Below are 23,561 nucleotides of genomic sequence, written 5' to 3' on the forward strand. Positions count from 1 at the left end.
CGCCACCCCTGCACTAAATTTAAAGACTAGTACCTTGACATTTAAAACAATGGAAATGTGGACAAATGAAATGTATAGAGATTTGGTCAGAATCTAATGTTGTGGATGTGTCAGCAAAGGGTGACATTAATTTTAGAAACATGATGCCCTTATCCAGCTTGGCCATTGCTGTTTAGCACTGAGGAATGTTGAGTATTCTCATACTGACCAAGTTATTGTCAGGAGGTATTGTCAGTAATCTGCACTGGCAGCTTATTGCTTTTGAATCTTTCCAGCATTGCTTGGGTGAACTTTTCATTGTCTTGCAGCATCTCCCTGCACTTCGCTCCATGTCCAGGCTCTGCTGATGTAATATAGCCCAACAGCATGATGATGACACCACTAGGGACGCACATGAATCCATAACTTGGGAGAGCACTTATAATATGATAGAAACAGATATTTGTTCTATGCGATTTCTGTGTCAGTCGTTATGTTGAAATCATAATGGATTTAATGGTGAATTTAACAGATTTAACTAGCTATTTAAGTTAATGCTCATTACTAAACGAAAACATAGAGAAGAATCAGGAGACAAGAGATGATACAATTGGCACATTCTAATGTGCTGAACCAATAGAGAAGACCAAGCTGCAGCCACAATATATTCTGAATGTTCAAAGACCAGGGTAACATTACAAAGGTGTTTCAATGGCAGAAGGACCACTCTCAGGCATGAGAAGGAACTGCTTGAGTACCAAGCTCAACTGTCTCCGGCACTCTCGCCCCACTCAGAAGCCAGGCATGCACATGCTTTGGAGGAGTGGCTTTTGTAGGGATTTCTGAAGTGATGGGGTGGATTTTGCTGGCTGCTAGATTTAATACTGGATGCAAACTTACACTGATCAGCCACAACATTAAAATCTAGAGCTCAACTTACAAAAGTGCTCTGGGATACCAAGATACTGCGACAGAAGATATTGTGGCCTCCATGCAATGGACCTGCTTGTCAGGGGAGTGTGAACGCCAAGTCATAACATTTCTGGCATTTAGCAGACACCCTTATCCAGAGCACCTTACAATTAGTAAGTGAAAGTGATTAGTTGTCACATGTGACACACCACAGCACAGCACTATGTGCACACAGTGAAATGTGATCATTTAACCCACAGGGAGAGAGCAGTGGGCAACCTTGACAGGCTCCCAGGGAACACGTTACTTTGCTCAATGGCACCTCAGTGGCACCTTGCCGGTTCTGCTAGGCAACTACTAGTACAGGGACAGTATCCCTGGAGACACTCAGGGTTAAGTGTCTTGCTCTGGGACACAGTGGTAGTAAATGGGTTTTGAACCCTTGGCTTTGTGGGCCATAGGCGAGTGTGTTAGGCTACAACCACTAGGCTGCTACCAATCTACTCTGACTTATCCTTCTCTTGAATTTCTCCAACCTCGTGAATTTGTTCCTTAGTCCAAATGAATTCTAGTTTTTTTAACGTTTTGCCACCTTCTCATAGTGCGTAATAATTATGGTGATCTTCCCCAGGTAAACAATGCTCAAAGAAACAGATATATAATTTCACCTTCTTTCATTCCTCCATGACCTGGTTCTGACACTCACTTGTGTCCGCTCTGTGTCTGCTCTTTAAGTGGTGGGAGGGGGGCATCATAGTCACTCTCACTTGTCTGCAGGTATGAAGTTCTCATCATTGAGAACTATTTGTCCTAGAGAAGCCCTTTTGTGCAATCAGGACATGTGAGCCGTCCTTCCTTGGAAAACCTCTGATCGTCTAGCTATCACTTGCCCCTCTTCAAATTAACTGCGATTCTGACGATTCCCACGTTCATCTCGCTGCTATATATCCATCTCTGAGTCTGACGAGATAATCATTATATTATCTACACGGAGTGCAACCACCTGCATACAGTGCAAGCCTTCTCCGTGTATCATTGATATCATTTTCAAGGAATTCTTTTGGTTTTTGTATACTAATTATGCCCCTGATGTCAACAACAGGGATTTGATTCATCTCTCATACAATTAGTCACAAGGTGCCAAACAAGATGTTGCCTGACTACCGCACAGGGATGAAGCTATTTAAAAATTAATTCACACGTTAATATTTCACTGACATAGGTGTGTGTGCTCTAAATATAGATTGTCTCATTCCTTAAGCTCTGTGAGCACAGACCTCGACCTACAGTGACAACGGACTATTTGCTCTCTCTTATTTGTTTGTCTGAGCCCCTTAAATTGTGTTTTGCGAACTATGCAGGAGGACAGTGCAGGCAGAAAATGAGAGCAAGGAAGTGGATGCCCTCATAAGTTTTTGCTCTGCTTAAGGCTGCTGGCTTATGATTAATTACATAATATTCTTAAAATAGCCTCATCCTCTCATTCTGTCTCAGTCACAGCTCTCTGAGGAGGAGTGTCTTTCTTGACGTCAAAGCAACAGAGCACATGCCCAACTCCATAGAGAACTTCAAAAGCAGTTTTCGGACAGACCTCCTGCAAAGTCTTTTTTAAAAACCGCAGCACTCACATCGATGAGGCACTCTGACTGCTGACGGCAGAGTGGAATGGTGGAATAAATTCATTGCAAGAATGTTAAATAAGTTTTAAAATGTTTGCGGTAAAGGCCTACTAAAAATCTGTATCAACATACAGCTTCAAATAGTTAGATGATATTGAGCATTCTCTCTTTGCTTACGGCCATATCAGCCGCTTACGGCCATATCAGCCGAAGAACGCTCGATCTCATCTGATCTCGGAAGCTAAGAAGGCTTGGGCCTGGTTAGTACTTGGATGGGAGACTGCCTGGGAATACCAGGTGCTGTAAGCTTTAACTACTGAAAAACTTTTACTGCATTTTGTTGCCCTGTACTCGTACATGTGTAATGACAATAAAGTTGAATCTAATCTAATCTAAACATGATAAATCTGACAAATAATTCATCCTATATAAATGCCACACAGGTTGGGACAAATGGTAAATGTGTACAAGGGGCAGTGGTTGGCCTAGCGGGTAAGGAGGCAGACTCACAATTGGTGGTTCAAAGTGGTACGTCCCAAAGGTACCGTCCCCACACACTGCTCCCCAGGTACCTTTCATGGATGCCCACTGCTCACTAATGTGATGGGTTAAATGCAGAAGACACATTTCGTTGTGTGCACCGTGTGCTGTGTTGCAGTGTTTCAGAATGACAATCATTTCACTTTCACTTAAGATAGGAGCAACATTCATAACCTCACTTCTAGTCTACTGGGACTTTATCTTCTTTCACTGTGTAATCTTGGTGTGAATTCAACCATACCATGCAAGCCAGTTCGAGCCAACTCCACACTCCACATCAACTGGTTTTGAGTGGGGCTCATATCCACACTGTACGTTAAGAGTATTACAGGAGAGGAATGCTAAATCTGTGCACCGGGGATGCAAGACCTAGTTCTACTGGAACACCGATAACTCAGTAAAGCCAGTGCAGCAGGAGTGATTTACGGGGGAGTCAAGGTGCTGCTGCAGAAATGAGAGTGGAGGCTTGCACTCCATCTTCCGATAGTTGGAGGTGTGCCTCTTGACTGCCCTCGGCCTTGCTGGGCTACAGTCTCTAACCTCTCACCCTTCTCGGCAGGACATAATACTAATTAGTAGCCTCATTACACTCACCTCCATTCACAGATCTCTGTTTTGCTGTACATCCTGGAATAACAGCAGTATTGCTCAGCAACAGAACAACTCAGACTCGAGCTGACTGTAAACAGACCATGACTGCATTTTCTGTGCTCTTCTATAGATAAAAAAATTATTTACATGGGTTAGATCACAATATTCATGGTCTCCCAGTAGATGATAGACATGGCCATAATCCTACAAATTTCTTTAATCGCCTAATTCAATTTCTTGTCTCTGCTAATTTGATCCATTTGAGACATTACCCTGATTTAAATAAGCAAATGTTTCTCAGTGTAGATTAAAACCTGGGCTCTCAACACAAGCCAAGAAAGTCCAGCAACATCTTTACTTCCTTTCGATTCTGAGGAAAGCCTGGCTCCCACCACCTATCCTCACCACCTTCTCTAGATGGACTATAGAGAGCATTCTGACGAGCTGCATCACTGTCTGCTTTGGGAACTGCACCGTATCAAACTGGAAGACCCTACAGTGGAAAGTAAGGATAGCTGAGAAGATCATTGATGTCTCTCTTCCCTCCATAACAGGCATTTGCTTAACGCTCTATCCGGAAAACCACCAGCGTTGTGAAGGACTCTACACACCCCTCACATGCACTCTTCACACTCTTACCATCTGGAAAAAGGTACCGTAGTATTCCGGTCATCACCGCCAAACTTTGCAATAGCTTCTTTCCACAGGCCATTTCTCTGTGAACTGACACACACACACACACACACACTACCTCACACTGACATATTATCTATTACATTTTTATTTTTTTTTTTTACCTGGCATTTTCATTATTCATTTCACTACATGTTTTGTTTGCCTTAAATGTTATTCTTGCAATGTCCGTGTCCCATGTTTGGACTTTATGTGTCTGTGTTGCAGATGTGTTACATGTAGCACCAGGTTCTGGAGAATGACAATGAAATTGAAATTGAAAACTTGAAAGAGATCTACTGAAAATCCTGCAGACCAAAGAAATGTTTACTGTACAGATGACATTTCAATACTTACTAAAGCTCTACTGTGTATTGAGCATAGCTCACTGATGAACAGATATGAATCACATATTAATCCCAAATAGAACACAAATTGTGTATACATGTGTATATTTTTTATAAAATACACATTTTTGTGGCATAACTGATGAATGGTTCTCTGCATGTACATAGTGCCATTGTACATATAATAAAGGCCTTGACAATGGCTCATAATTATGTCTAATTTGGACTAGAGGGACTCTGCATTCAAGCACAGATCCAAACTACAGAGGGAGTGCACCAGAACATAAAATTAAGATAAATGTGGTTCACTGCAGCTACAGGTTGGAAAAAACTCCCACACTGCACCATTATAATATATTCTGATTATTTAAACCCTATTTGTGTAATTATCTAAAGTCAATAACATATAAAATTTAAGAATTCTGCAGCAGGTAAGTCCTTACAATACACACCATCCATCTCTGAAGAAACAGTGAATACAGCAGAAATCAACTGATAAATAATGTTAAAAATCATATTGCAGAAGCCCTAATGAAAGGGATAGATTATCACTCACTCTGAATGATGAAGTACTGTTCATATAAAATTCTTTTCCATCAGATATTAGGGTTGTTTGAAACAGGGTTAAAAAATAATCACAGTATAATAATTTAATTATAAATTATTCCCAAACATTTTACCAATGGAGATAGCTTTGCTCTTATAGGAGCTCTTATTGCAGAAGCAGGGCAGAAAATAAAGGATTCTGGATTATGAACAGGTTGACAAAAATAGACGTGGACATGTGTTGTGTTTCCTGTCTTGTATGGTGGAGGTGGTCCCAGAGAGGCCTCCACAAGCAAGCCTCTGCAATGGATCTGACAGCTCTGTTACTGGGTGTCACTCTACTCAGCAAGCTGGTAGTGGCTTGTAGACACCACTACATTTCTACCTACATTAAGAACCACCTGGACCCCAACGACAATTATATCTGGAAAATGGCACTGTGTGCATATCCCACACTAGCTGATAATTGCAGGATGAAACATGAGCTTCAGGTGTCACACAGCAACTACACACAATCCATTTTCAAGGGTGCTGTCCGATTATTTTGCTTCGCGTTCATGACTTCTGATTTAGCAAAAATAACAGTAGGGGTACGGTGAAAAAGATGTACAATGCCTTCTTCATTCATGTATTCAAAAGCATGCTGCAGTCAGTAGGCACTTCAGTGGAGACTCCAAACCCTCAGGAATACGCAGATAGAAGTGAATTATTATTATAGGGCTCCTGTTGCTGCCAGGTCAGCACATTTTAGCATCGTGTCACAGATGAAGCAATGCCGCAACTGAGGGAATTGACATGCAGGCTGGCTTCCAGTTTTAAAACGGGAATTGCAGTACATAACACCATAGCAAAGACCCAGGAACACAGTGTAGATTTTATAACAAAGACATAATTCCTTGTCATTTTAAAGCAGGAATGCTCATTCCTTGGGATTTAAGTAACAGCTTTCACATTCTTTTAATTTAGACTGTTCACACAGGCGTGTCTTCAGTAAGCAGTAAATTAATACCTTTGGGATTGTAAATAAGTTACAGTAATTGAACTCAGAAAGTACACAACTTGCTCTATGTTGCCTGACTGGAAAACGCTTTGCTGCGGAGATGGAAGGACTGCTAGCATCTGAAGTCAGCATGAACAAAGCAAGCTTTGCCTATAGGATCTGACAGAACTGACCAAGCCAATGATGTTAAATATCTCTTCTCTTTGTCACCCAAAAACCATCCTCTTTTGACTCACTTGCCACCACACTGACAAGACACAACATGGACAATGCAGAAGACCAAGACCTCTCCCTGGTCAGAGATGGTTCAGAGGATTAAAAGATGAAACCAGGTTTTTGGGTGACAGTGTAACCTAGTTCTGTTTACCACTCATCAATTAGCCAGAAAATTCTCTATTGACACATTTGTTCATAGAATTTCTGTCAGATCCAATAAGGAACCACCACTGTTGAGCAAGCACTTTCCATTTAGCTTGTCCTTCCACAACAGCACTGGCACCTCGGCCAAGACTGTACCTGATACAATTCCTGACACCACTGTATTACAACAAACACAGGCATTATTAAATTAATGAAATTAAATAAAGTTAAGTGATTGTGATACACAGTAGCACAGAACACAGCGCACACAGTGAAATGTGACCTCTGCTTTTAACCATCACCCTTAGTGAGCAGTGAGCAGCCATGACAGGCACCAGGGGAACAGTGTGTTGGGACGGTGCTTTGCTTAGTGGCACCGCAGTGGCACCACGGCGGATCGGGAATCGAACCAAAAACCTTCTGATTACGGGGCCGCTTCCTTAACCGCTAGGCCACCACTGCCCCATGTGAAAACTGTGTAATTAGTAACTCTAAGCCACTGCAGAGGAATGTGAAAGTATTTCCTTCCTTCCCCAACCAAAACCTCAGTTAGCATTCACCAGTCCTCCCCCTGAGTATGGTAGCTGTAGCTCAGTTCTGAACAACATTAAAAATGAAACTTTCTTAGGAGGCTGAGCACTCAGACTCACATCTCGAGCAACCCTTGCCGTGTTCCCCCAAGATCAAAAGCACTCACATCCTTAAAACCGTGAAAAGCTAAATTGCTGCTCAATAAAAAAAAAAAAAACATGAATACAATTCAAGTCATCTCGACAAAAGGACCTCAGAACCAAGGGTTCAACTCAGTGCTAAATAACCAAAGTGCCAATTTACTTTGGGAACTGAAAAGATATTGCGAAATGATTCTCGTAATGTAGGCCACTTGGTAACTTTACTTAAAAGAACTGACACAAACTAACATGAATCTGTCTTTGCTCAACACTTTGGCACAGTCACTTTCTATTTCTACACATTACTTATTTGTGCTGAATTCGATTGAAATTAAATGTGTCCATCTGACATAGGGCTGAAATATTACCTTGCCCTTCATCCAGTATTCAAATTCAGTTACTGTTGCATTTTAAAACTGTTCAGGGCTAATTCCAAAGTGCATTTGTTGGGTTTGTTTCTCTTTTAGGAATATCTTATACTCTTGTTGGTCTATTTTTTTTTTGCTGCTGGCCAACCTGCCTTATCTACCCTTCACTCATCAAAGTGACCAAAATTCGTTTGATTTTATTTGGGCATCAAATGAAGTCCAGTTGACTTCATGGAAATGAATTAAGTCATTGGCAGCAGTTTTCAGCTGTTGTTTCTTGTTTCCGATATGGTCAGACTAACAAGTGACACATGCCTTAATGTGCACATGACTTTTAAGGTTGAAGGCACCAACAGCCTGGCGTTGAGGTAGCTTTGTGAGTAACACACTTGCTTATGAGCCAGAAGACCACAACGTCACTGGTTGCAACCCCACTTACTAACTACTGATTGAAAGTTTATCTGGATAAGGGTGTCTGCTAAATGCCACAAATGGAAATGTCTTCTTTTTATGATGGTTTGCAAGACAACTTGCTTCACTGTTCTAATTAAATTATATTATATTATAGTTATTTATGCCACATGGTATGGTAATGTTAATTTAACTATGAAATAGTTATCTGAATGTGAACGTGAAGTGATTGTCATTGTGAAACTCTGCAGCACAGCACACGGTGACACAACGAAATGTGTCCTCTGCTTTTAACCCATCATATAAGTGAGCAGTGGTCAGCCATGACAGGCGCCCGGGGACCAGTGTGTGGGGAGGGTACTTTGCTTAGTGCCACCTTTGCAGTTCAGGGTTTCGAATCGGTAACCTTTCCCGATTACAGGTCCGTTTCCTTACCCGCTAGGCCTGCCACTGCCCCACCTGTATTCACCTGTGTCCACAGAGGAGTAAGTAATCCCACACCTGATAAACCATACCCCAATGTACTTTACTGAAGCATCACCATTAGCCATTCTAAAACAAAGCTTGTTGAATTGACTGTTTGAATAACATCAGCATGTTCTGCACACACCCTACACACAGCCCCAAGGGATGTTTCTCACAGCGTGTTTAAGCGCATTTTCAACTGTTTGCCTCCAATGCCGCTCCCCTGATAACAGTGACAATAAGCCAGAGTGCAGCACTGACAGAGTAATGCTTTTTATCACACTGCAGCACAAAATATAACTCCCCAAGGCAGCAATTCAACAAATCCTTTTCATTAAATAAGCACTACTGAATTGCAAGGGATTAAATTCAGCTTGAGTATTCAATATGGAAAATGCAGGAGGTAATGCATGGAGCTAAAATTAGTTGAGGGAGAGATGAGGAATGCATTAGAAGCAGTGATGAAATTATGACCTGGCTAGATTTTTGCTGAGGTCAGGTGCGGGATCAGATGTGTATTGATCGCCAGCACAGAATGGCAGTGGAGATTTTTTACAAACGTTGCAGGGACGGGAGACAATGACCAAACAAGCAATAAAGCACAATGCAAGACATAAACCTGAAGGAGCTGGACTCTCAATAAGTAAAGAAGAGCAGAAAAATCGATAGCTTGTTCTTTCTTGGTTCCAGACTTTAACGCCAAGGTCTTGTAAGAATGAAGAGTCAGGGGGAAGAACTTTCAGACAAGGGCCAAAAAAAAAAAGTTTTCTCAGAATTTACAACTCTGTTCAAATATTCATTCTTGTAGGAGACATGATTCATCTGTGGTTCTGGCAAACATGCATCCTGTGTAGTTATAAGTCACAGGTAATTTTCAGCAGCTGCCCAGAGCATACAAGTTCATAAAGCAAAGGCGGTAATGTAAAATCTGACAGAGTGCAAACTACGCACTTTTCACACCATCAAATGACACATGCGAGATGAGTTAATTTCAGGCAACACCAGGTGTAATGCTGCCCATAAAGCATAGCAGCATCCAGACAGCAGCTTCAGTCACTGGAAATACCTGTAGTAGAAAAGCTGTCTAGGTGGTTTTGTGATATATTTTGATGGGTTTGGGCTTGAGGTGCAAAGTGAATTATATTAAATTTTTTTTAAAATATTTATACCTTGCAAAATGATGTTACCTTACAACAGTATTGTGTACAGTAGGTATTGGAAATATTCAGAACCCTTAAATTTTTCACTCTTTGTTGTATTGCAGCCATTTGCTAAAATTATTTCTCTCATTAATGTACACACAGCACACCATATGACAGAAAAACAAAGCATTGTTGACATTGCAGATTTTAAGTATTCAGACCCTTTGCTGTGAGACTCATATATTAGGTTCAGGTGCTGACCATTTCTTCTGATCATCCTTGAGATGGTTCTACACCTTCATTTCAGCTGTGTTTGATTATATTGATTGGACTTGATTAAGAAAGCCACATATCTGTCAATATAAGACCTTTCTGCTCACAATGCATGTGAGAGCAAATGAGAATCATGAGGTCAAAGGAACCAAGATGAGACCAAGATAGAGCTTTTTGGCTTTAATTCTAAGTGGTATATGTGAAGAAAACCAGGCAGTCCCAACAGTGAAGCATGGTGGTGGCAGCATCATGCTGTGTGGGTGTTTTGCAGATGTAGGGACAGGACGACTGGTTGCAATCGAGGGAAAGATTAATGTGGCCAAGTCCAGGGATATCCTGGACCTTCTCCAGAGTGCCCAGTGCTTCAGACTGGGCTGAAGGTTTACCTTCCAACAAGACAATGACCCTATTAGCAGACAGCTAAAATAATGAAGGAGTGGCTTCACAACAACTCTGTGACTGTTCCTGAATGGCCCAGCCAGAGCCTTAACTTAAACCCAATTGAGCATCTTTGGAGAGACCTAAAAATGGCTGTCTACCAGCATTTACCATCCAACCTGCCAGAACAAGAGCAGATCTGCAAGGGGGAATGGCAGGTGATTCCCAGGTGTGAAGAACCTGTTGCATCTTTCTAAAATGACTCATGGCTGTATTAGATCAAAAGGGTGTTTCTACAAAGGGTCTGAATACTTAGGACCATGTGATATTTCAGCTTTTCGTTGATAATTAATCTCCACAAATGTCAACAATTCTGTGGTTTTCTTGCAATATGGGGTGCTGTGGTACTCTGGTCACATGACTGAGGGAATGCGGAACTGGGTGATGTTTAAACCAGCGGCAATAAATTTAGTTAAAATTATTTTAGCAAATGCCTGCAATATAACAATATAAGAGTGAAATATTAAAATACTTTCCGTACCCTCTGTATACTGTATTATATATATATAGAGAGAGAGTCCAGAGAATAGATACATAGCTTCAATTGATGAATTTGGAAATATAATTCTTAAAATAAGTTCTATTAATACATTAAAAATGTATTAGTATTCCAAAAGTATTTGATTGATTAATTATTAATGAGATATAAGTTTTGTTATCATTTCAAAAGACTGATTACATGGGACTAATCATGACCCAGCATGCAACTGTGATCATATGCGCTTATTGCCTTCATGTTATTAGCATGCCATTAACTTCACCTATCGCCTAGTGCCCAATTTGTAAGGTGTAGTGACTGAGAAACATGAACTTGATAATAAAACTAAACTTTAATCTTTATACTATAAAAGTATAACCTATTTAATAAATAAGACTGACAAACTTTAATCAAAGAATAAGTGTTGAATGTTTCCTGTTTGTATTGCAAGCAGCATGTCAGGCCTGTCTATATCCAGCTACAGGACATGTCACTGAGAGCAATAGGAAAGCACAAGCATGCGAGACAGAACACCTCATCTTCATACAGTGTGATATGAAGCTAATTAGAGGGGTCAGATGGGAAAAAAGGCCATTTTTCAAAGACAAGATCCTTGATGTCTAAAAGGGCTCTGGGGACTGTTTTATAGTTGCATCCCATCCACAAGCAGACCATTGATTAAAGAGTCTTGTAAGATGTCTACCTGCACTGCTGGAAAAAAGTTGTCTCTCGTTTTAGCTTGAAGGCAGCCAAGCTTTTGATTAATTATTTTATTCGCCTGTCTGCTCTTGTTTGTATCGCCATGGACCATCAGCCCTTTTGATTGGTGGCCGGAGGATGGCCCTGGATGTTCAGGAATCTTTTGCGAGATTTTTTGTGATGATAGCCAAACATCTGTTGTCCATTGAAGTAGCAGCCAGCGTGATAACATCAGCTCTCTGTAGAACCCTGCAGAAGCACTTTTTGCACAGCTTCCAGGAATCATTTACACTGGTTTTCCTGCTGCGAAAACGCATATTTGCTCAAACTAGACTAAATAAATTGGTGCCTTAAAAATGATTCTAGTTGTTGGGTCTCCCTCAACATACTGGTATAAGAGCTTGTATAATCATTACTAGGAGTTTAATTATCTGTTAGTATAATTCTGTTAGTATAACTGGCACATGGGTGCCACAACAGGACAAATAGAACACATTAGAAGAAATTAGACTGGCCTGATTAATAATGGTCACTGTTATATAACGGGGCTAATTGAATTGTTCACATGGGAAAGTGTCGTCGTTCCCACTCCTTTACGCCCACAGGGGGTGTGCAGAAGCAGATGAGGCCGGGGTTGGCGTCCTGTGTAAAAGACCCGCGGACAAGTTGTTCATCTGTGGTTTTCCCCGCCTGTTGCAGTTTTCCTGGACTGCTTTCTTGATGCTGCCTATTGGATTACCTTGTTTGTTTCTGATGACATCGAACTTCGCCAAGTCCGCACCAACCCCACAACCACGGCACTGTATCGCCATGATTTTTGGTGGTGTGCTGTCACAACGTGACCACGTGAGACTGCCGGCACCATGGCTTCTTCTCGTGTCTGCTAAATGCTTCACCCTTGCACCTCTCGTGTCAGTCCTTCTGAATCAACCCGGCTTTCAACAATGTCTGCACCTGAGCTGAACCAGCCCTCCCTTGACAGAAAGTCATGGAAGCAGCACCTGTAATTCTCCTGGCATTGTTCCTTTTTAGAACACTTCCAAACATCCACATGGATGTTAGCACCACCTTAAAGACTGTCACAAACCATGAAGCCTTTTGTGGCAATTTGTAGCCACCCTAATGTACAAATAGAAGAAATAGACCTTGTTTCCATATGTTATATCAACAGACCCTCTGCAAAAGACCTAAACCAAATCTGTTTTCCCAAAACAGAACAAATTTGAACAGGCAGACACAGAGCTTACATACGCTGAACCAACTTAAAGACGGATGAAAGAAAGCGCGAGAGGCTAGAGTCAATTACAGCAGACATCGTCTAGCTTCTGTCAGCATTGATTAGTTCAGTACTAGGTTCTCTGCAGTTCGGAGACTTCCTAATTGCACTAGCCCTGACCTTCTAATTACTTTACTAAGGCTGCTTCAGCTTCAGCCTGTTTGTTTACCGACAAGACCAACCAGAGCCGGGAGGGAGTATCACCAACATCAAATCTAATGAAAGGCTTTGGAAACCAGCAGCACTTAAGGATGAAGACGCTGCAGAAAACAACAATCACCAAGTGGTGAAAAATGGCATGTCAAAGACCAGCAGCAACAACAGCATGAAAGAAGATGTGAACTACCTGATCCATTTTGAGAGCCAAAGGTGGGTTCAGGTTTGCTTGAGTTGTCCAGGTCAGTGCTGTCTCTTTTCAGGTCCTCTGGAGGATAGGGGATTATCACTGTGGGTGTGTGGTGCCCAAGAGGCATCACAAAACTCTCAGTCACTCCTGACCTAGACTCGACCTCCTGGGCAGCGTCCTTGAGATCTGACTCCAGAATTGTTAGCGTCGAGCTGCTAGTGGTTTCGGTGAGGGGAGTTGATGACATGTCTGTTTGCGCTTCATCTGTTCTGAGCATGTCCTCCTGCTCCACTGGGAGCCATCCAGTGGAATTAGCAGCTTCAGTGGTAAAGTCAGTTTCAGGTCCAGTCCCTGCGTCTGTAGTGTGAGCCTTAATGGCATCTGCTGTTGAGGTTTCAGTGGTGGCCTGTGGTTCTGTAGGGGCAGAAGACACGGGGGTGGTGGCCACCTGAGGATGTTGGGAGGCTTTGGGAATATCCAAAATATTCTTTCTTTGGACAAAGGCCAATCTCAAACTGTGTGATGATGTGGATGAAACCTTTTCTGTCGGCCGGCGGACATACAGGATTTCTCCTCTGGCCTCTGCAGGTGTAACACCCTGCTCTATGATGTTCTCTCCTCTGGGTGTAGCAGCTGAACCAGCGGGCCCAGTGGGTAATACTACTGGAAGGTCTACTATTTGCCAGTTCAGAGTGTTCTGCAGAACCACAGCCTGACTAGTGGGGATGAGTTCTGAAGGGAGGTGAGGAGCAGTTGTCACCTTCATCTGATTGGTATGTGTATCCGGGGAGTCTCTTCCTGCACTGCCCTCAGTGTCCTTCTCTTCTTCTGACAACGTTCCCCCTGAGGCAGTGGGGGAGAGTGGTTGCCTGGGGAATGTGAACCTTTCCTCACTGTGGTCCCTCCCCTCTCCAGAGAAGTTTTCCGGATTGTCTCTGGAGGAAGGAATTGGTATGAACTCTAAAGCTGGGCCTTTGGCTTCCATGGGTTCAACAAGTGAGCTTTCAACTGGAGCAAAATTCTCTTGGTGGCTGCCTGGGGCACCTAGATTTTGTCCTTTTATGGTCTTGAGTGCCCATCTGTGTTTGCTGCTAAGCACTGGAGCTGATATAAAGCTGCTCCCTGAGTATGATGATATGTTAATAGCTGCAGTGGGATCTGTGGTGGCCGGGTCTCCCAATGCAAAAAAGCCTGCAGGTATAAGAAAGACTGTGATTAACCTTATGAGGGGAGGAAATTGCTTTATTAAAATCTATGCAAAACCAGGAATTACATCTCGGTACCCCTGTCCCTACAATAATTATGTTTAATTTATGCAAATGCCTATGAGATACTGCTAAATCATCAATCCCCCAAGCTTATACCAAAACCAACAAGACTTATCCAGATCATCAGTAGAATGATTTTTTTTTGTTGTCCACAAGGGATCTATACACAAAATAATTCAATCAGCAAGAGTCTTAGAGTTGGTACAACAGATCTTGTTCATTCAGTGGGTTTCCTATGCTTTTAGCTCAACTTGGCCATTAAGTTCAACTCCTATTCTTGTCCCAGTATACATGCACTGGCAGGAAATTGGTTTATTAACTGGTTGACAGCTTGTTGGCATGGTGCTTTTGTAATGTGGAGCATGCACAGAGGCTGGGTTCGGCTGAATGCAGACATGTAGGAGTAGCTCAACTATCGCATTATGTGAGTGTGCTAGTTTAAGTCTGATTTTAGTCTTACTAACACAATCATTTGATTTCCCCTAATGTCACGTAAACATAGTCACTGATTTGAGGCTTTGTCAAGCAATAAAATCCTGTAGATAAAGTTGTAGATAATCACAAAGCAGCAGTCTCTCGGATCATCCCTGCCACAGGGATCAGGGTCAGGGTCAGGCGTGATTCAAGTGTCATTCTGTGTTTAGCACTCAGCAACAGAAATGTAAAACACAGACGTGTAGTTATATTTTTTGCATATTTGTATTAGTTTAAACCTGTATGTTTCTCTCATAGCAAGTGGCTGGAAGAGAAATCTACACAAATATTTGCATGCATAAAATATTAAGTCAAGACTAAATAATTTATCAGCCGATGTTGCATCTCCCTGTACCATAAGAGCTTGATGTAATTTGCATGTGAGCCCCAGTCTGTGTAATTGCCTGATTAATAATATGAATAACTAACTCATTACTTTTGCTCTACATAATAATTGAATCTGTACATTTTACAGCATATTAATAATTTATTTTGTAATTGAAGGAATGAAGATTATGTGAACAATTAAAGCATCCGGTGGGATGCAATTAAGGAACTAATTCCTCTGTGCTCACTTAAGTCCACATACGAAGACTCATAATTTCAAGGTCATCTAAATGTCTTGCTACCATCAGGGTTCTGTGTATAAAATGAAACAAATGAAAACAGCCCGAACTGCACCATTAGGTTATACCTTACTGCACCATCAGCAGCCACACAGGAAATCACATCTAATAAAGCCGAACCGGGTGAAGTAACTGGATGAACTGTGCAGACCTCCTTTAAAGCTCTCTCAAGAATTACTTGTTTGCTCTTGTATGCTGTTTAGGAGGGGAATTTACAGTTGTTTTCTGCAAACCAGGCTTCCCATTAAACCTAAAGGCTGTAAAATATTCAACTTTAATCGTGTTTTCCCCAAACTGGAAAAAATGCTGAACGAAGGAGCAAAATTCACTAATATAAGAAAAAGCAATGATCAATGCATAATTAATTCTGTCGATCTGAAAGGAAAAAGAATTTAGTCCACCCTTAATGCTAGGTTCATTTGCTCGCAGCATGTCCCGATGCCATTCTTTTTAAAAATAATTGGCACATTCAGACACTTAAAGTGCTGGGGCCTTGAACACACTCATTGATGCATTAATTTGAAGCAGACATAAATAATGAATAAAAGCTCATTAAACATTAAACTTATATGTCATCAACAGAAGTATGCTTCTAGAACGTTTTTTACATTTGGAGAGAACTATAGCACCTAGAATTTTTATACGCCTGGCTAATGAGTTCATATACTTTTAATCTATATAAACTTCACACACAGAGGAGAATATTGGTTCTTTCATAGGATACAAAAATAATTTTCAAGTTACACACTTGGATTGACAATGGGAGAATATCACAGTGTGATCTTCTCTATATGCCATATAATTGCCTATTCTGAGAATTAAGAGAACCCCATGTCTAACACTCTTCTATCATATATGCCAAGCTGTGTGTGAAAAAAATAGTTAATGTCCTCCTCCTGCCTGATGATATACAGCAGGACATCAATTGACAATTTTTAGAACAGCCAAATTTAATGTGAAAATGAAATTACATCCTTTTAGAATATGCACCATATCTAGGTATAGGTCTTAAGAGTCGGCAATCACTATGGATACGTAGACTTAAACGGATTCGGATTCCTAACACCTAATTACCTCTGATGAAACCATTCATTTAAATGAAGGAACTTTTTGTGAAGGATCTTGTATATCTTTTTTTCAACATCTATATTATTCAGATGTTTTTTTTCTTGCATCAGCTGATTTATTATTCAGATTATTTCACTAGTGTTAACACCAGCTTTAATGTCAGTGTTCATTCGGTTCAGTGGATGCAAAAGAATGTACAGAAGAAAGTTGAAAATGAAACGTACCACCTTCAGATGTTATTGAGTTGGTTTGGGTGCCGCTAGGATTCACTGAACCCAGTTCTGTTGCTGTAGCACCATTCAGGACTTCTCCTTCCAGATCCAAGAGTTCCTCATCAGTTGTTTTAATAGCAATTGTGGATGGCCGCTGGTGTGAGGGATCAACAATGGCATTATTTGAGTTGAGTTCCTCTTTCACTTGACCAGGTTCGGATTTAACTCTCTCGATTTCCTTTGCAGAGACCTCAGATATGCTAGGTGCTGTAGCCATAACACTGGTTTCACTCTCCCCAGTCCAGTACATAAAGGGCTTCAAGATAGAGTTCACAAATTTGGAGAGCACGCTGTTACTGGTCTGGGACTGTGGGGTGGGAGAAGCTATAGTGGTCAGTTGAAGTTCTGATGATCTGTAATGCCCTTCTGGTTCTTCACCTTCATTGACTTCCTCTTCCTTTGCTGAGCCCCCTTGATTCTCCAGCTTCTCTAGTGTTGACAGGCCCATCACTGTGGTAATTTTGGGACCAACAGCCTCTTGTGGGCCATTAGGTGACAGGTTGAGCTCCTCACTTTGGGACGACTCCCATGGTTTGAGATGAATGACAACATGTTCTCCTGATATTTCAGAAGAATCATTATCAACAATGGAATTGATCCCTGATTTTTCTAGGTTCACTATGCCTGTCCATGTTGTAGGCTGAGGGTAGGATTGAAAAGGATCATTATTAGAGGGGCTCAGCTGACCATCAGATGAGGTAGACTCAGAGTCTCCTCTGACCAGAAGGAACCCCACAGATTGTGTTGCCTGTTGTTTTTCTGAAAAACAAAATGAGGCCAAGAATTAAACCTCAATTAAATATACATTTCAATATCATGTGAATGTGATGTACAGAGAGCCAGGACTGATAATCTAGTTACCCACCAATGCACCACAACTGACTATCTTCAACAACTAAAGAGGGAAAAGCAGGGAAACAAGGCACTACCATTAAAAAGTAATGTTCCAGAAATAGCGTTGAAGAGATATCAACTGAAGCCACATAATTATTCAGTCAGATTCCTGATGCCGACACCATTAAGAAGCCAAGTGCTTCTGGTGTTAATAGGGATCGAATGACCAACAAACTGCACACTCTGATACACTTGAGTCAGGACTTCATTATGCTCACCCCAGTATAGACAGGTTCAAATGTTAGTGACCTATTAAATGCATAGAACACTGCCAGTGAAGAAGGACTGGCTAACAAGTAACAGGAGTTTTAGAGGTCCCTGGCAGACTCAATTTTAATTGATACGTATAACCCCGCAGCTCCTTGGCAAATGCATATAATGGATAGTATTGTTTACAGTTCACACGCCATTTCAGTTCTTATAGTGAGCATGCTTTCCTTTTTCACATGCAACATGCAATCCTAGAGTGTACTAATCTAATGTCAATCAGACTGTTACTCTACCTCGATAGCAGTAGGCATCAAAAAGGGCTGTGGTCTCTGGGAATCCAGTACGATTGGGGTTGTGGTAGAGCGTCCGCACCCCTGGTTCATCTCCTCCACAGTTGCGACGAGGCTGGTTGATTGGATAACGCACGCTGCCGTCTGCGAGCCAGCCTGGGTCACAACGGTCCAATCCTGCCTGCCAAGCCAGGTAAATCTGACCGACAGTAGCCAGCTGGCCACCCAGAGCATGGCAGTGTGTGGAGGCAGAAGCCAAGCTCAGTTTCTCTGGGACCGCAGAGTGGAACACCTCTCCTGCAAACGAGGGAAGCCAGGGGACAGGTTAATGCAGCTCTGAACGGGATGGTCCTGGAGCAACATACAGAGAAACTGAAAAAAGGAAAATACAAAGCACTGAATGGGAGAAGTAAGGTATCAACGAAGCTACAGATTTATTCAGTTTCAGAGTTTCGACGCTGAGCCCATAAATAATCTAAATGCTTCTGGAGTTAATAGGTATAGAATGGTCCACAAACTACACACTCTGCAACATTTTAAAGAGGATTTGCCCACCTCAGTATAGACAGGTTTAAATGTTAATGACCTATTTAATGCATAGAAAACTGCCAGCAAGGATAAAAGCGTGACAATAAAACTAGAGAGCAAAAATGTACAGGGATGGATTACAAAACATAAAAAAATAAAACGACAGACTTTAAAATATTTATTGAATATAGAGAGAATAAAGTGAATATTATAGCACAGAAGGGATGGGGGAGGCATATAAATATAGAGCAGTATTGAATAAATACTGTGGACAGACAAAAGCTGTATTGCAGAAATATATTAGAAGAATAGTGAAAGCTTGTGTCCGGGTATGTCCGTGCAGGTGCGTGCAGTTCAGTTTGGTCGTGTTGACTTCTAGGAAGGGAATCGGTGCTGTGAGGTCAGTATCGTGAGATGGATGTGGGGTAAAAACTGTTCTGTTCAGGGTTCTATAGCGCTTTACAGACTGCCTTAATTGCACAAATCTAACAATTTTTTTTTGCATTCACAGACATGGTCTATACACCACGACTTACAAAACTCTGGTACGTCCCAGAATTAAACTGATGTATTACTAACCTTAACAATAATATTGATGATTTTGTCCTCAATTCATGTGTCATTACAGACCTAATAATCAAGTAGTGGACCATAATTTCCTCCGATCTTGCAGACCACATTTTAATTGTTAAGGCCTACCTTGCAGTTCCTTGGCAAAGCAGTAGACATCAAACATCTCGTCGGGCTCCCTATTGCCATAGTTTCTAACACCAGGTGAGTCCTCCTTGTCTCCATAGCAACCAGGCCTGGGAGACTGGATTGGATACCTGCAGAGAGAGACCGAGGGAATCAGAAATTCTTTCCAGTGCTGTGGCTGGCAGTAAAAATGGATCTATATAACACTTCTCCTGTACCATTACCCAAAAGTACACTGCGAGTAATGCCACTGAGTGTCACGGCTAAAGGCTGATTGAGAGATTAATCCTGGGGGGGGGGGCGAAGAGGTTCACACATTGTGCTGAATCCAACACTAGATTGCAGCCCGTTTAATCAAACCCTTTAAAAAACTTGCTCTGTTGGCGACTCCCAATCTCTGATATCTCTCTCTTCACAGCAATAATTATGTGCTCGCTTCTTCGCCAACCCGCCGCCAAGTTGCTCTGAAGACGGCCCAATTAAAGGTATCCCAGGTGAGAGGGAGACTGTTCTTGGCAGAACATAAAAAAAAAAATTCCCCTTCACGACAATTCCCCTGGGGACCATATGTGTCCTGCTGCATGTCTGAGTCAAAGCTGATGCCAGCGCTCAGACTTTGCGGTCCCCTGATGAGCCGAGGTTGCCGGTACAGGGCTTGTGCAACGAAAACTGGCAAAGCGTGCCACGGGTGTTACTATGCTGAACAATTTTTGCTTTTGTTGTTAAAGGCTGCACCAACTTCTACAGCACCAGAAATAATGCTTGGAGCAAGGGTTACAACCCCGGCCACCGCCATCGACCATCTCACCTTACTGTCTGGTCCGAGAGCCAGCCGGCGTCACAATTGTCATAGCCGTCGTCGAAAGTGGCCTGCAGCTGCCCAGGTGTGGCAATCACGGCAGAGTTCTCCTGACACACCTGCCGGGCATCGGCGAACGACAGGGCGTAGCGGTTGTGGGGAGCGCGGTAATGGAAGACCACCCCTGGAGAGGGAGACAGTGGGACTGTGATTTCAGGGTAGCGTGGAGTAGCACACGGCTAAGAAGGATGTTCTGATTACACTGGCTGTTATTGCAAATAATTATTCATTTCTGACAACCACCCTTCTCACTCTGAGATCAGTGGTGTGGGAGAGAAGGAAACAAAAGAATAAGGAATGAACCCCGGAGCTCTGACCTGTGAACAGTTGGGATTTCTGCTGTGAACTGAAATGGGAATGGGATTGCTTTTGAAGTGTCCATCTAGCATTCCCAAACCATCCACCCCCACAACCACAGCGACCTCTTGCAGCAATTCACACTTCCAAGCCCGGGAGAGCTCAGAACATGAAAGGCTGAGGACCGAGAGGCAGCGATACAACTTTCAGAACGGCCGCTTTATCTGCAGATGCTTTCGTGTGTGTGCAAACGTGGATTGGGGGGGTGGGGTTCGATTTTTCAGGGCTCTGGGCCAATTTGAGCAAGCTGCAGGCTAGGCTGAGAAAATCAGTTCTCTCCGTGTCCAAAACTCACAGCTTCCATGCCCCCAATCTCACTTCCCTGTTCGAGGCTCACTACTTCATTGAACCTGGAGTTTTCTGTTTTTTTTTTTTTTTTTTTTTGGCAGTTGTGCTCTCACTTCGAAGCGTAGATATTTGTGGCTATAAAGTCTCAAGCGGCTTAAATTTGTAAACAGAAAAAAATCTGCAATCGAACAAGTCTAGCCATGAAAGTGGCACAAATTAGAAAATAAGATATACTTGCACTGAATGTCTCTATTATATGGAATTAATAACACCGCACAAAAACGTCAGCCTTTTGTAGCTGCAGCCGCCTTTGTTTGAGTTCTTAACAAGCCGAAATATTTAATGGCACACGGAATCAATTCCCATTGTCCAACTGGAGAGGCAATCGACAGTCAAATCTGATCCGACGAAGGTAGAAAAAAAACACGTCGTGGTCCAGAAACACATAACAGACAAGATCAAATACAGCTAAACACACATTATACTGATACAAGCCAGCAGAATCGATACTTGTTGACTGGTACGTTAGCCACTCACAGAATTAGCATTGCGGGCTGCACTGTGTGCTCGGTACCGTGACTTGCAATTAAGGCAAAGCCCTTGAGATTGGTAAAAGACGAATGGGTAATTGATTTTTTTTTTGGGGGGGGGTGGTTATAGAATGTTAATCAATTTTCTTTGCCAGGAACTCTCCCAAGCTACAGCTTAACAAAAACAATAAAGTATTTCTTCAGGAGAAGGTTTTAAATACTTATGTACACATTAGCGGCAGCACAGATAATGCTATGTGGAATAAAATGTGATTTTCATTAGGAATAAACGACAGAAACAGTTTTGTAGGATTTATGACCAGCAGGTAAAGATAATTGCCACGTTTTGTTGTTCATTTTGTCCTCACACATTTATGAGGAAATTATAAAATTGCATTTGTTCACTAGTAGTAGTAGTAGTAGACAGTCAAGAATGATAGCTGAAAGGTCATTAAAATATGAATTATTACATAGCGTACTGAACACAAAGTGTTTGAAAAGTGATCTAAAGTAAACCAGATCTTAAATAGTGCAAAATAAAAAGAAATAAAAATATTGAACAGTAAATACTGAGTGAAACTTGATTATAACTATTTGAAACCTTGCTATTCCTTTTATTTAGGAATCATGCAAACCCAGATGGAAGAATTTGCAGTATAAAAGCTTTAGTTTGTCAGCGTGTCAGCAAAGAGGAGCAGGAAGGATGTAAAAGAGCACCTGGGATGTTAACAGCAACTTGGATGAAACGGTAACATCTTGGATGCATGTTGTGTGAAGAAAATTCAAGACTGGTGTGCAGTTTAGGGCAGAATACATCACGCTGTTCCAATTTCTGACTGAATTTTGACTCTTGCAGAAGCGAGTTTTGTTTCCTGTGTGATTCTAAAACCGGCACTACGGTTCTACAATATGAATGTCAGATTGTTACTTTTCGTGCCACTGCGACATTATAGGTAGAAAAAGGTAGGTCTGATTTATGGAAATAAATACACATGCACAGCAGTGGCTGCAAGATTTCTATAGACAGTAGGAGCGAATGCCGAATCACTGGGAAGAATTGATGACTAGTGATATCACCATGCAGTGGTACTTGTTACTTTAATTAAATTCTGAAAAAATATACTTGAACTATGATGCCTTTTAGGTGATAACAAGTAAAATGAGCAACTCTATGGGTGCCGTCGTTGATGTGAGGAGTCAGACAACAGCTTCTCCATGAAAAATGAATTTTGATATTTTTTTATGTGACATTATGAGTACCCATGTACACTTTTGTTGATGTAATATGAAAGGGTTTCTTGATGTCACAATGATGCCAGTGTTCTGTTTTAGAATTGTAACTGAGCGCCTGGGGCATCATAAAGCACCTTTGTAGCACTTGCCGCTATAAAAAGCCGGAAAAAGGATACAACCAAACTTATATTATGCAAAAGTTTCCAATGAAAAGTGTCTTTTACCTGTGACCTTTAGAGGCACGGTGTCCTGTTCGTCATTGATGCCCACCACCACTTCACAGCGGTACATGCCAGAGTCACTAGAACGCAGTCCGCTGATGGCCAGGCTGGCGTTGAAGCGGTTTTTGGGGTAGCCGGGCAGGGTGACGCGGCCCTGAAAGGCCTTCTTGACCTTGATGATGTTGTCCTTGGCCACCAGCACAGACTGTTCACGCTGCAGGCCGCCGGGCCCCCTCGGCCCCCACACCTTGGTCCACTTGACGCGGGGCGGCTCATGCGAGGGGCTGGGCTGCAGAGTGAAGAGGCAGGGGAGGAGAGCGGTGGCAGCCAGCTGTTCCTCCACTTTCTGGTGGGTGACCTTACGCATGTGCACAACCGCGTCGCCGCTGCTCGTTCCTTCAGAGGGGCAGAAACAATGAAGACGGAGCATCTGTCATCAGTCGAAAGCAAGAAGCACGCAGAGCACATTTCTTATTCAAATCCCTTTTCCTGAGACACTATATATATATATATATAATAATAAAAACTTCATCTTTGTCTGAGCTGCCTGAAAGGGTTAACCGCAAATCGTACTCTCAGCAGAGGAAATAAAGTACCTGTCTCTACCGGCGCAG

The 23,561-nt window shown here is 42.1% G+C and overlaps 1 protein-coding gene and 1 non-coding gene across 2 annotated transcripts in view; one reads left to right on the plus strand and one right to left on the minus strand.

Annotated features, from left to right (window-relative positions):
* Nucleotides 1–23,561, minus strand: part of ncanb (neurocan b) — a 90,706-nt gene that overhangs the window by 37,631 nt on the left and 29,514 nt on the right. The window contains exons 3-8 of the mRNA XM_029001414.1: nt 22,951–23,343; nt 20,268–20,442; nt 19,463–19,590; nt 18,239–18,532; nt 16,794–17,600; nt 13,134–14,324 (exon numbers count right to left, since the gene is read on the minus strand). Of these exons, the coding sequence (XP_028857247.1) occupies nt 13,134–14,324; nt 16,794–17,600; nt 18,239–18,532; nt 19,463–19,590; nt 20,268–20,442; nt 22,951–23,343 (2,988 nt within the window). The remainder of the gene's footprint in view (nt 1–13,133; nt 14,325–16,793; nt 17,601–18,238; nt 18,533–19,462; nt 19,591–20,267; nt 20,443–22,950; nt 23,344–23,561) is intronic.
* Nucleotides 2,701–2,819, plus strand: LOC114802750 (5S ribosomal RNA). Its single transcript, XR_003751775.1, has one exon. It is a non-coding gene; the product is annotated as a 5S ribosomal RNA (ribosomal RNA).

The sequence above is a fragment of the Denticeps clupeoides genome, chromosome 13 (assembly GCF_900700375.1).
Source record: "Denticeps clupeoides chromosome 13, fDenClu1.1, whole genome shotgun sequence".
Lineage (NCBI taxonomy): Eukaryota > Metazoa > Chordata > Actinopteri > Clupeiformes > Denticipitidae > Denticeps > Denticeps clupeoides.